Raw genomic sequence first — 14,921 nt, 5'->3', positions numbered from 1 at the left:
GGACCTTTAGCTCGTTCAACTCTTTCGATGTTATACAGTAAGGAGCTTTCGATATTGGTACAGTCCCTGAAATCAGCTCAATAGCGAACTCCACTTGCCTTTGGGGAGGCAAACCTGGTAGCTCATCTGGAAATACATCTGGATACTCTCGGACCACTGGAACGTCTAAGAGCTGAGTACTACTGCTGTCGTCAGTATTAATTAATGACAAAAGAAATCCCTGACAACCATGCGATAACAGTTTCTGAGCATGAATCGCAGAAATGATCGATATGTCGTCATCCCTGATGCTAATGAAATCTCACGAGGGTTGGTTCGGAGACAAGGTGCTAATGAATCCGAAACATGAAAATCGACGGAAATCCGTATAAATCCGAAAATTACCCAAATCAACTCGTAAAAACCTAGGCTTTGATACCAAATAAATTGGTATCAAATTAACTCGGAAATCCAGAACATGAAGAACAGACATTATAAACTTGCTCTGATACCAAAAGAATTGGTATCAGATTAACTCGAAAATCCAGAACACGAAAAAGCAGGCATCGTAAACCTGCTCTAATACCAAAAGAATTGGTATCAGATTAACTCGAAAATCCAAAACACGAAGAACATGCATAGTAAACCTGCTCTGATACCAAAAGAATTGGTATCAGATTAACTCGAAAAATCTAGAACACAAAAAAGCAAGCATTGTAAACCTTCTCTGATACCAAATAAATTGGTATCAGATTAACTAAAAAATCTAGAACACAAAAAAGCAGGCATCGTAAACATGCTCTGATACCAAATAAATTGTCACACCCCAGGGGAGTCCCTGCTCGAGGAAATTTTGACAACATCTCCCCTGTGCCGGTGACAATCTAAAACATTACTACAACCAACTCATACACGGCCAACACGGCGAGAACAATAAATATAAAATACAACAACAATCCACGCAGTTTATATCATCTCAGCCTATGGCTAACACAACCACGTAGTTTATTTGAAAACAACCTACTCCACTACTATGACGGAAAACGCAAAACACAACAGAGAAACCATCGCAGCGGAGAAATAAGTAGAAGACCAAAACTCGCTAAAAATCCTCGAGTACAAGTCATACATCACACATATATATAAAATGCATAACAAGGAAACCAAAACCCAAAATATATGAATCCATCGCAACATGTAGTGGGGACTAGTGACTGGAACCTCCTGACGGCCTCAACCTGAAATAGGGTAAATTCAATGGCGTGAGTTCAACAACTCAGCGGGTATCAGGCTGACATGCATAGTAAGAAATAAACAATAGTAATAAATATGTGTATAGTCTCCTGGAATAATGGAAAATACAAAACTATAAGAAAAAGAGAAGCTATACTCATCAGGACCTCCTATCAGGATAAATAAGGTCGTCAACCCGAAAATATCATATCTCCTGTATACATGTCAATCATATGCATCTACCAAATATGCAGCAAACAAAGTACAACAAACACAAGCAATAAATGCAATCATGCATATGATGCAAATGACATGTCCTGGTCACCCCTGATGCCAGACAACCATCACACACACGATGGTGAGACCGAGTGGGTAGGGCTATGACAATTGTGCACTCTACCATCACTACTCCTGATGAGTGACCGAGTGGATAGAATATTGTCGGAGTACACCTATCCTCCTACCCCAAATCATAAGTGGGGGAGCCCAATGCTCTCATCTCCCTGAGACAATCCAGAGGAGGGATCCCTATCCTGCAACTACGTTGTAGTCACACTACCCATGAGCGGACCAGCGGAGCACCAACAGAGCAACCTGCTGCAACACACCCTGCCTGAATAAAAACCACTAACCTATGAGTGGTTGTGTGTGCAGATCCATATAACTAGCGACGTGCTCAACAATAATGGAGCCGACAATCGCACAGCATGTAATCATGCGAGATGGTGCATAGAACTAAGCATAAAAATCCTGACCATATCTACCTCCATAAAACATGTACCAAAAATAAATAGCTCAAATAAAAAGATCTAGGTACACGTATCAGATATGGTAATTGTTTAGTCCGGTATATCATAAGGCATGGTATGTCACTACTTCTATGATCATAAATAATCAAGAGAGTAATGAATGCAAAATAGGTAAGCAAAATCAAGCATTCAACAGGTAATAAGTAGTGGCATACCGATGTAGATATGAACATAATCATTACTATTCGTTAAAATCTACTATGCATATCAAATGACAATATCTAAAGATAAGTCAAGGTACTCGCCTAAAAAATGGAGATCGTATCCGAAAGATCCCACGTCAAGACGCTCGTCTTGAATCAAAGTCCTGTAATAAATTGTATAATTTAACTAAGTTTTATTGTAAGCAAAATAGCTAAACCAAACTCCTAATCCGATTAAAAAACTAGATTTTTAATTCCATTTAATCTCTGTTAACTACATAAATTAGATCTAACCCAAAGCTTAGATTATATCATCATTTAACCCTAATTAAATATATCTCAACGGTTAACTAGGGTTAGTTTCCTTAACCCTAATTATTCCATTTAGATTTAAATCTATACTTAATCAACCTAAACTTAAGTAAATTCTAGTACAATTCATTCCTAGCCTTTCCCAGCTTCAACTCTGTGTACACTACAACAAGAGAAATAATTTCTCTACACCTTACCTCAATTCACCAAACCACTCTTGTTGATCCACAACCAGGTAGTTGCTGTCGGAGTAGGGGTAGTTGCTGAAAACCAAGAACACCTTGCATTTCACTGTCTAAATCAAGATGGAACTCAAGAAATCATCACAGTCAACAACAACCTAAATCCAGAACTTACCAAATGCCAACAACAATCTAGTGTTGGTTCACGATCAATGGGTGGCTCACGGCTGTGGATCGATCTGGCTAGCGACTACAGTGACGCAATGTTACCCAAGGCTAAGGCACAACTCTAGATCGAACAACAGTGTAGATCGGAGATAAGAGGGCGACGAAACCTGGATCTCAGCAGCAGTGGCTAGTAGCACCAGGGCGGTGTCGACGACGTGGGCAAGGCGACACAGGGAGGCGAGCCACGAACCAGAGAAGACTCAGGGAGAAGAGCCTCGGCTTGATCGGGCGCTGGCGACCAATGTTGGCTGTGGCCACCGAGGCGACGCGAGAAGGAGGGGGAAGGTTATGGGAGTCCTAATCGGCAGTGAGTCGGAAGGCGTTGGGGTTCGGGTGGCTAGCGACCGGAGATTTGAAGAAAGGCAGGGACTGTGGAGAGGCTAGGGCAGACATCGGGGAAACAGAGAGGTACCGACGTCGAACGATGATCGGGAGTGAGGGGGTCTTGGCCGACTGTCGGACAAATGGTGTCGGCGGAGGTGGTTGCTACAACGAGAACAAGCAAAGGAAAAAAGAGGGAAAATCGACGGAGGGAGGAAGGGGAAAGGGTTCGGCGACGAAGAGGAAGAGAAGAGGGGAAGAAGAGGAATTGGGCGAAGAAAGGGCATGGGAAAGGAAAAGAAAAAGAAAAGAAAAGAGAAATTCAACTTTTCCTCATTTAAATGGGGTAGGTTAAACAGACTTTCCCGTGACCCAATATTTGATCCCCTTAAACTCGTCATACGAGCTCCGAAAAATTTCCAAAAAATTTCTAAAAATTTCTGAAAATTCCCTTATGGTTATTCCTTAAATAACCTATTATTATTTAATTAGTATTTGGGTACCATATTTTAAATTCAGTCTATGTATTACTTTGTTATACCATATTTTCGATGAAACTAGATTATGTCTTGCATTTTCTTTGTTTGAGTTCTTATTCATTTTTAGAATTCATGCGGTTAGGAGAGAACTCAAGTCATATTAATTGGTATCAGAGCCATGGTTATGTTTCACCAATTTCATGGCAATACTATTTGTTTTTTCATCAATGTTGGTTTACATGTTGGATTAGGCTTTTCTAGTATTTGATCGTCAAAATCTTTTGCATAGAAAACCTAGGAAAGACTTAATTTTCCATATCATTTGTGTATTTCATGAAAAATATGACGAACAATGGTGAACTGTCGCCGTCTTCAGGAAGAACCATCGTATTTAACCTAAATTTAGGTCCAATCGTAATGGTTTAATTGATTGGCTTAGTAAGACAATCAATTACCAAGCTTAAAATAACTAACAAAATTAATGGAAATCAATTGTACCAATCGATTAGTGAAATTCACTAATCGATTAGGATATCGAGATCAAATAAAGGATCAATTATGATCAATTAAAACAATCGATCGAGGCTACCTCGATTAAAAGTCTTGAGTATCAATAAAATCTTGCTATCAATTGATTAAAATGTTTCTAATCGATTAACAGATTGAAATCATGACAGATTCGATTGGAATCGATCAACCTAATTAATTGGTATTTTTAATCGATTAGGATTGATATCTAATCGATTAACAACCTTAAACTCAAGACAAAATCAGTTAAGCATCGATTGGAATGGTTTCCAATTGATTAAAAGTTTTAAATAATCGATTCAATTTTATTCATGTAGAAATTGTTTAACTTCTAATAAATTAGAATTTAATTTCTAATCAATTAGAATTTGTATCCATGGAATAAACAATAATAATAAACAATGATTTAGGTAAGAATGGATTAATTAGTATTAAATAATAATTAAATCATAAAATTTAAAGGAAGGTTTAGCTTGTTAAGGGTGGATTTATATATATGATCATGTAGTCGTATATAGTAGACTTTCAAATCGATTGGGTAAACCATATGGTATCAGTTGATTGATAAACCTTATAATGTGGAGTTATTAAGGATAATTAAGTAATTATTTGTTTAGTTAAAGTTTCTAGTATTTTCTTGGGCCTATCTATACGACGTGCTACTAAGTTGAATTATTGTGTCAGCCCAAAGGAAGACACCTTAGGTAGATTTAATGCATTTTATGTTGGTAGATGTATATCTATGTTAAGAGTAATTAGCCCAAAGGAAGGTTATTTTTTGCCAGATATATACTTAAGGTAACTTACAACTATGGAACACAATTTTGTTTTGTTCAAATCATGCACAAAATAGGTCGATGGAAGGTATATTATGCAACTAATTAAGGTTGTTGTAAGCTATAGACCAAAATATATCTCATATAAAATATCATATTATGCGCATAAAAAGTCAGAACAAAGGAAGACACATTGTGTGACTAATTAAAGTTTGAGTTATATCAGAGAGTATTACTAGCAAATTATATTTTAATTCATTGAGTAAAATATAATGTTGTATTTAGTATCTCATAAGGAGTTCATTCGTAAGTATTTAAATTTTATTTTATTTGTATAATCTTGTGTTTTACTACTTGCACTTATACATGTTATTGGCTTTTGTGAGCTAAAATAAATTTCTTGCTTTAAATTCAGTGCAATCTGTAACTACTAGTATTAATAACATCTCAACATTAACTAGTTTGAATTTTAATGGTAAAAAAGAATATGTGATCGTAGTCTTAAGTTGCATAGACTTAAACTATGCATTAAGGAACGATAGTCTCGCACCTCTGACCAGTACTAGCATTATAGAGTATAGGGCTGAATTTCAGCTATGGAAGAAATTAAATTATATAAGTCTAAGTATCATGAGGGTTTCCATGCCGACACCAATAAAGGGCTCAATAACAGAGAATGAAGATGCTAGGAGTTTCCTAAATCAACTAATAGGCTGATTCACCTCAACGAAAAGGTTGAGACTACTATACTTCTTACGAAGTTGGTACCATGCGATACAGTGGTAAAGGAAATATAAGAGAGTACATTATAGAGATATCAAATATAACTATAAGTTTGAAAGCAGTAAAAGTTGATATGTTTGAAAGTATGTTAGTGCATTTCGTCTTGATGTCTCTGCTTTCACGGTTCACTCCTTTTAAGATATCATATAATACTCAAAAGGAAAAGTGGACATTGAATGAACTCATTGCTCAATGCGTGTAAGAGGAGGGGAGACTAAAGATTGAAACATCTAAGAGTGCTCACTTAGCATATGGTTCAGAAGTCAATTTAGCTATTGTATCCGCTGACACTTGGTGGGTAAATACCAGCGCTACTATTCACATAAGTATCACTATGCAAGATTATCTCAAGAGTCAATTTTCTCTTGATGGTGAAAGATATATATCTATACAAGAAATAGAAAAAAGACTACAATCAAATCTATTGGTATTTTTAGGCTTTATTTAGGAACTTATGTCAATTTAGATTTAGAAAATACTTTTATTGTACCATCTTTTAGATATAACTTAATTTCAATTTCTTGTTTAGATAAATCAAGTTATTTTTGTTCATTTGGAAATAAATTTTTTAGTATTTTCTTTAATTCAGTTTTGATTGGCAATGATTATTTGATTGATAAGATTTATAAATTGGGCACTTTTACTTCTACGGTTGATAATATAATTATGCATAGTATAGGTATAAAACATAAATTGACTGACGAGAGTTCATCCATATTGTGGCATAGGTTTAAAACATATATCCAAATAATGCCTAGAAATGTTAATGTCACATGGTATTTTCGATTCCCTTGACATGTCCGACTTTGATATCTACATAGAGTATATTAAGGGAAAGACCACTAACAAAAGCAACAAGGGCTAGCCGTTGTGATATTTTAGAGCTGATACATACGAACATTTGTGGACCATTTCCTAAGACATATTTGAATGAACACATATATTTTATTAGCTTCATAGATGACTATTCCAGATTTGACTATCTGTACCTTATTCATAAGAAGTCATAATTGTTGGACATGCTCAAAATTTTCATAGCCGAAGTTGAACTTCAACTAGGTAAGAAAATTATATTAAAGTCGTTTAATCTGACTGTGGAGGTGAATATTATGATCGATATAATGAATCAGGTGAACAACATCCAGGACCTTTTACAAACTATTTACCTTGTTGAGTGTGGTATTGTGCCTCAATATACCATGTCTGGTACACTAAGTCAGAATGGTGTAGCTGAGCAATGTAATTATACTATAAAAGACATGGTGAGAAGTATGATGCACTTCACTTCTTTACCGAAGTCTTTATGGGATGAGACACTCAAGACTGTAGTTTACCTACTCAATATAATACCTAGTAAGGCAGTAACTAAAATTTCATTGGAGATGTGGACGGATAGACAACCTAGCATTAGACATTTACATGTCTGGGGTTGTCCAGCTGAGGCTAGTCTTTATAGGCCTAATGAAAGGAAACTAAACTCAAGAACGGTTAATAGTAATTTTGTAGGTTACTCTGAGAAGTCAAGGGATATAAATTTTATAATAGCTTAAATAGATCTTTCTTCGAAACGGAAAATGCCAAATTCATTAAGAATGATGGGAGCACTAAGATTAGGGAAGTTTTTTTTTTGAGGAAAACGTTAGTAATCCTCTTGTGATCACTGCTAATGCAATAAGTAGCGGTATGATTTCCATATTATACATTATGGACATTGAATAAAGGTGATTCATTAAGCACATTAATATCATTACATAATCCTACGATTCCAAAATAAGTGTGCCATATCCACAAGTTTGCTGATGCAACCACTTCAAGAATAATTGTCGGGACCCCATGATCGCCTTGAGTAAACTGACATTTTCATGTAACGGGGCAATTTCTCCATTCCCAATGCATACAATCAAGGTTATCCAACATACTAGGGAAGTTGTGTCTCTGTTAATGCATTTTAAGAAAACGTTGCATGTCAGAAACATTAATCCTTCTTAAGTATTGTAGCACAAATACTTCAATCACACATCGACAGAAGTTGACCAAGCAATCTAGAGCAGTTGTTTCACCTATTCGTATGTACTCATCACAAATATCGGTAGGAGATCCATACGCCAATTGATGGATAGCAACCTTACATTTCTGAATGGCTAACAAACTACGTCTTCCCACTGCATTAACCCTCCATTCAAAATATTTTGAATGATTTCGCAAGGCATGCTAAGGAATAACTCTTTTCGCATCTAAAATTGTCGTCGGAATACTTCATTGGGATATACTGGCTAATTAGAGAAATAATCATGTCTGACTTCACGATCTCGATTTAAATACCTTCTATTAATTCTGCTAAAAGAACTTTGAGCTACTAGAACTTTCATTTCCTCATGCTCAAGTAGCATCAGAATCATTTGGTCCAAGTCATCATTTGAATTAGCCAAAAAATTAGTCCACTAATCGTGGAGAATAAAACACCTAGAGCAATTAGGATCGTGAGACATTTGAAATAAATGACTATTATCAATGTGGTTTGAGAAGATAATTTTAGTAGAATGGAGGATTCTAGGTTTTATACATGAATATATAGAGGTATTTGTAATGACTAGTTGTATAATGGCTGGTTTAGTATAATGACTAATTTGTAACGGCTATTTTTAAATTGGCTAAAAACAGTAAAAAAAAAAATGGCAAAAAATGATCCGAAATGAAATGGTAGGAAGAAAAATAAAAATGGTAAGAAAAAAAAGTCAAAAACAATGATTAAATCATAAAAAAATATTATTTTTTTGAACTATATCCCGCCATTTGATAAAAATTTGGGTTTTATATTTCGAATCCAGCTGATGGTTTTAAAAAAAAAATTGATCATCTTTAGTAAATCAAATTATTTCTCCTCATTTTATAAACTCATTTCAATATAAATAATATTAATATAGATAAAAAAATGAATTACATAAAATAAAAAATAAATTTTTTATAAAAATTATCTTAAAAACATCCACTACATACCATATCTCTTTTTAATACTTTCATAAAATTTATAATGTAACTTAAACTGATCTTCTATCATCCCATTAGTATCCTTCATAAATATTTCATATTCCTTCATTGATATTCGTGCTTTTTACATCTCAATTCGCTCTCTTTGTAGTTCTATCATTTTTTGCCACCTATTATTGAAGTCCATGTCATCAATGTCTTTAGTTTTGGATTTGCTCTTTCTTTTCGTTGCTTTTTGCCCCATTTGATGAGTATGAACTTCACAATCATCTACGTTGATAGGAGTGTCCGAATTGGATGAGGATGTCTGCCCCGTTGATTCTGAGATTTTTTATTGTTTGTTAGCACGATGACCAACTTTTTATGGAGCATATTTCTCATAATCTCTGAGAATTCCTCAAACATGTTCATAATTAAATGACTTATTGCAATGATTTTCTTGCCACATTTTATGTGCTCTCAAAGCACATCCTCATCGCTCCATCCGCTTTTATGATATGTATAAAAGTTGTTGTATATATATACCTGTAAATTCATTCACCATTAAATGGAGTCAATAGAAATGTGATTTTATCTTTGCTCCAACAATCCATCAGGCTGATACTTGTTGTAGAAATATGTGATTCCTTTCCAGAAAGTTTGTTTCTTTTGATCATTATCGATGGTTGAATCGAAGCTAATATTGATCTATACCTTTGCAAGGTGTATCTCTTCATCCATTGACCATTTGGCTCGTTTAGTGTCATGCACACTCAAACTCGCTTCATTGTCCAACTCTGGAACATCAGATGATGGTACTAATTCTTTGTCGGTCTCGGATACGTCTATGCTAGTCCTCCTTGATTCATCCGAGAGCATGAATGATGGTTATGGAGAAGAAATTCCATAAAAAGGGGGTGACATTACAAATTTACTTATCATGGATTGTCAATATTCGGATGGGTACATATAAAATGGAAGTTAAGGATCATTACTCGAAGGAGCCGACAAGGTTTGAGAACTCTAAAAATTTGGAGGATATTGTGGAATGTATGGAATATTTAGAAAATTTTAGGGGTAGTGCGTGGAAGTGGAAAATTGAGAATATTGAATATCAGGATGATTGTGTGAACTTTACAAAGTTGCATTTTTAGAATTGGAAAATTTTCTAAAAGATCCACTATAATTTGGATCCATTTCAAAAGAATGAAGGATGAATGGATTATAAAAAAGAAGAATGGAATGACTTAATTGGAAATTGTTGGGAAAAAAATAGTTAGAAAAAAAATCGACCAGAAAATACTATTGAAAGAAAAATTGAAAAAAAGAGGGCAGATATTTTGGTCCATGAAAAAGTAGAACAGGGGATGAATCATTTATAATTACGGTCGGATCGTGATTGCGATCATGCCGTAATTGATTATGATTCCTCCCTACGTTCATCATCTGCTCATGTTATAGTTTGGGTTGAGGCGGGTGGCTGGAGGCTGTTGACAATGGGCAAGTGCCCAGACAGCTTAGCGTAGGGGAGGAGGGTTTCTGGCCATTCGTCTCGATCCAAATTATAATCTATAAAATAGTAAACTTAGGGATAAATTGTAATCCATTATGATCAAATCGTAGTCATAATTCGATCCTAATAAGATTACAAATCATAAGTGGTCCAATGCTAATCATTTTTTTATTTTTTATAATTGGGATAAGACAAAATGTGACAAAAACCAACGGTAAAAAACACAACGGTTCAAGGAAAAAAAAACTTGATAGGAAACCACGTAAGAAAAAACTAGCTTGAAACAACATTTGACTAATATATATATTTCTTTTGAGAGGGCCCACCTTCCAAGAACGATTTCGAAATATTAAACCCAACCACAGATAATCGAGCCGAGCTTATTTGATAAGATAATCGAGCCGAGCCGAGCTTATTTGATAAGATAATCTAGCCGAGCCGAGCCGAGCCGAGCCGAGCCGAGCCGAGCCGAGCTTAAAATGAACCAAGCTTTTGAAATAAGTGTTCAAGGTTGGCTTGGTTTATTTTTTATTAGCTTGAGCTTGTTTGAAACTTGGCTTGAGGTTGATTCATTTAGATGTTATCAAGCTCTTAATTCAAGCTTGCCTTGAGCTTGGTTCGAACTTAGCTTGAGCTTGGTTCATTTAGATGTTATCAAGCTCTCAATTTAAGCTTGTTTGATTGTTTGAAATTTTTAATTATTTGATTGGTTATTAGATTGATAATTTAAATTTATTTATTTATTTTATTTTATTATTTATTTAGCATATTGAAAATAGTTTTATTAATAAATATGATTCATGAACATTGTTCACGAACGTTAACGAGTTGAACACATATGTGTTCAAACTTGTTTGTTTAGCTTAACGAGCTGTACAAGCTTGTTTGTTTAATTAATCTTATGTATATTGAATGAACATAAACAAACTCTTATCAAGCTGAACACCAAACTTATTCACGAATGCCTGGTTCATTTACAACCCTAATCGTAATCCAACTTATAAATTGGGAAAGGATTAGAGGACCCCTGTTAATTACGTTCTTTCTCATTTATTACAGATCATTAATCGAGAGCGCAACCAGTCAGTTAGTGAATCGACTCAGCCATGTCCTCTCTCCGCCCTCACGCCATCGTCGTTTCCTTCCCCGCCCCTGGCCAGCTCAACCCCACCCTCGACCTGGCCAACCTCCTCCGCCTCCGAGGCTTCCTCGTCACCTTCGTCAACACCAGCTCTGGCCTCCATCGGATCCTCCAGAACTCCCAAGCTTTCCCGCACATATCCGACCTCCTCCGCTTCGAGACCATCCCCTATGGCTACTCTCTCGACTCCGCCAGCGCTCCCAACAATGAGGAGCTACGCCACTCCATCAACCGCACCTGCGGATCGCATTTGGGCCAACTCCTGCGGCGACTGAAGCAGGATCCGGTCCTACCGCCCGTCTCCTGCGTCGTCGCCAACTTCTTGATAACATCGGAGGCGGTGGGGGCGGCGGAGGAGATGGGAATCCCCTTTTTTTTGCTCTGGACTACCAGCGCTTGCAGTCTCCTCGGATCTCTCCATCTGCGGGACCTAATCCAAAGAGGATACGTGCCGCTCGAAGGTAAAACAGCAAGAACATAAAATCATCATTTTGGGAGAACATGAGCTTGTTTGTAGTTTCAGTAATCAACAAGTATGAGAATTTCTTTAAACGATGGATTTGTTGCTCTCATTTGTTCCTTTGTAGATCAGAGCTTCTTGACAAACGAATACCTCGATACCCCAATCGACTGGATTCCCGGCTTCGAAGGCATCCGTCTGAGAGATCTTTCTAGTTTCATCAGAACAACAAACCCTAACCACTTCTTCCTCAACTATGAGATGGAAGAATTGGCTTGTGCCCAGAGAGCTTCTGGTGTGATCCTCAACACATTTGATGAAATGGAAGGCAAGGTGTTGGATGCCATCAAAGCTTCCTTGCCTCGAGCCCTAGCAGTAGGCCCTCTGTTCCTGCTACGCTACCAGATGAAAGGTGTGCTGAAGAATTTGAACCTTTTCGAAGAAGATCGTGGGTACAAAGAGTGGCTAAACTCTCAGAGACATGCGTCAGTCGTTTACGTCTGCTTCGGAAACTTGGCACGTTTAAGAAGTGAACAATTGATGGAGTTTGCATGGGGTCTTGCTGATAGCAAGCATCCTTTTCTGTTGAGCATCAGGTCGGATCTTGTTGAGAATGTTGATGGTGGATTGCCTGAGGAGTTCATCAGGGAAGTCGAAGGGAGGGGTTGGGTCATGAATTGGTGTGATCAAGGCCGAGTGCTTCGCCACTCTTCCATTGGCGGCTTCCTCATGCATGGTGGTTGGAACTTCATGTTGGAGAGTGTTTGCAGTGGAGTACCAATGCTCATTTGGCCTGGCTTTGCCGACCAATTCACAAACTGCAGGTTTGCTTGCGTAGATTGGGGGATAGCAATGGAGATTGAGCAAGAAGTGGATCTGGTTGTGGAACTGATGGAAGGGGAGAAGGGGCAAGAGATGAGGAAGAAGGTGATGAAGTGGAAGGAGATGGCAGAGCAAGCTACAAATGCAGAGGGAGGAAGCTCTTATGCTAACTTGATGAGATTAACCGAAGCTTTGTGTCGAAACGAAGTTTGAGACAGAATTTGCGAATACCAAATTGAAGAACTTAGGGCATTCTGGCCATAAAATAGCTTCATTCAAGCCATGTTAGTTGAATATGAGAGGATGGAAAAAGCTGAAGGAGTGAAGTATATGTAACTGAATCAAGAATAAAGTGTTTCAAGTGTGACTTCATGGTGCTTTCAATCTGTTCCTGTTGGAAAGATTTGCTGAAGATAATAAAATTGTCTTGAGTGTCCGAGTCAACCGAGTGCCTATGCTGACTGAGTGCCAAGTGCGCTGAGCTGCTGAATAAGTCGAGTGCCTGAGCTACCTACTGGGGCGAGCTGGCCGAACCGTCTGAGTGGTTGAGTGGATGTGTGGTCAGTACTACATTGTTAGATTTAATATCTCTTATGTGTAGAACTCATTTTTCGTATCATCAACTCATTTTTCGTATCATCATCTATAGGCTGATAATAGATGTAGATTATATATAGGATTGGTCCCAAGGATTTAGAGATATTGACCTAATTTTCTATTTCCCTTCGACAAGAAGTTTTGCCCCAAATTCTTTTGGAAGATCATTCTCTGCATCCTCTTCTTCTTCATCAAGAATTACTCAGATGATGCTTTGACAAAGACAACTCTTCAATCAAGTTCTTTGTCTTTCAGTTTATATATTACTTTGTTATACCATATATTCAATGGAACTAGATCATGTCTTGTGCTTTCTTTGCTTGAGTTCTTATTCATTTCTAGAATTCATGTGGCTAGGAGAGAATTTAAGTCCTATTAATTGGTATAAGAGCCAAGGCTATATTTCACCAATTTCATGACAATACTGTTTGTTTTTGCATCAATATTTGGAGGTCCTATTAATTGTTTTTGCATCAATGTTTGTATTTCATGACAATACTGATTAGACTTTTCTAGTATTTTATCGTCGAAATCTTTTGTATAGAAAATCTAGGAAAGACTTGATTTTACATCTTGTTTGTATATTTCATGAAAAATACGATGAACAGTGGTGAATTGTCGCCATCTTCTGGAAGAATTGTCGTGTTTAACCTAAATTTAAGTTAAATTGTGATGGTTTAATTGATTGGCTTAGTAGGTCAATCAATTACCAAGCTAAAATAATGAACAAAATTGATGGGAATCGATTGATCCAATCGATTCAATTGACGTCAATCGATTAGTGAATTTTACTAATCGATTAGGATGTCGAAATCAAACAAAGGATTAATTTATGATCAATTAGATCAATCGATTGAGGCTACCTCGATTAAAAGTCTTGAGTCGCGATAAAATCGTACTATCAATTGATTAAGAATGTTTCCTAATTGATTAACATTTTAAAATCGTGACAACCTTGATTAGAATCGATCAACCTAATTGATTGGTGTTTTTAATCAATTAGGACTGATGTCAAATCAATTAAATACCTTAAACTCAACGGTTATCTGTCCACTCTCCGCAAGTGTACGGAAATGTCGCAAGTAATATAAAAGATTATCGTATCCACAGGGATTGTTGATTAAGCACTAGTTAACTTCACACGGCGAATTATCTAGACAATCTAAAGTTGTTAACAAACTCTAAAGAGAAATAAAAAGAAAAGAGAAAGAATGAGCGTAGTGAATGGAGGAATGATAGATTCTAGGATTTCGGTTTCCTTGTAATGCTAGGAAATGTAAATGATCCACCAAATCTTATTCCTCAATTGTCCATAATTTGTAGAAGGTTGCCGATTCTCTCTTGCAATAGACAACCGACCTAGGACTAAAATCTATACCTAATGTGATCAATTAGGAATGAATCCTATGTTGTCCTTACACAGGCTTGCACCTGTCACGTGCTTCCCTCGAATAATCAACATAGAAATCATCACTCTTCAACCCATTAAGATATAAAATATGAATGCTCATGAGTTCTATCCTATCCCCTTGAATGACCTTATTTTACCTTTAAGATATTCCCTCAAACATCCTTACACGGGCTTGTACCTGTCACGTACGTCCCTCGAAAAATTGAGTGAGGAATTATCTCTACATGATCCACAAGA

General features: G+C 36.6%; 1 protein-coding gene across 1 annotated transcript; it reads left to right on the top strand.

The window, feature by feature from the left end:
* Positions 1-11,359: 11,359 nt before the first annotated feature.
* On the top strand, positions 11,360-12,889 carry LOC122026747 (7-deoxyloganetin glucosyltransferase-like). Its single transcript, XM_042585471.1, has 2 exons — positions 11,360-11,855; positions 11,982-12,889. The coding sequence occupies exons 1-2, from the start codon at positions 11,360-11,362 to the stop codon at positions 12,887-12,889; spliced, it is 1,404 nt and encodes a 467-aa protein (XP_042441405.1).
* The last annotated feature ends 2,032 nt before the right edge of the window (positions 12,890-14,921 follow it).

Source organism: Zingiber officinale, chromosome 10A (assembly GCF_018446385.1).
Source record: "Zingiber officinale cultivar Zhangliang chromosome 10A, Zo_v1.1, whole genome shotgun sequence".
Taxonomy (NCBI): Eukaryota; Viridiplantae; Streptophyta; class Magnoliopsida; order Zingiberales; family Zingiberaceae; genus Zingiber; species Zingiber officinale.
The sequence above is the reverse complement of the archived record's forward strand: the minus strand, read 5'-3'. Positions and strand labels throughout refer to the sequence as shown.

Coding starts and splice junctions, on each gene's coding strand:
- LOC122026747 (XM_042585471.1), top strand. CDS start 11,360: ATGTCCTCTCTCCGCCCTCACGCCATCGTCGTTTCCTTCCCCGCCCCT. Junction 11,856..11,981: donor AGGATACGTGCCGCTCGAAG/GTAAAACAGCAA, acceptor GTTCCTTTGTAG/ATCAGAGCTTCTTGACAAAC.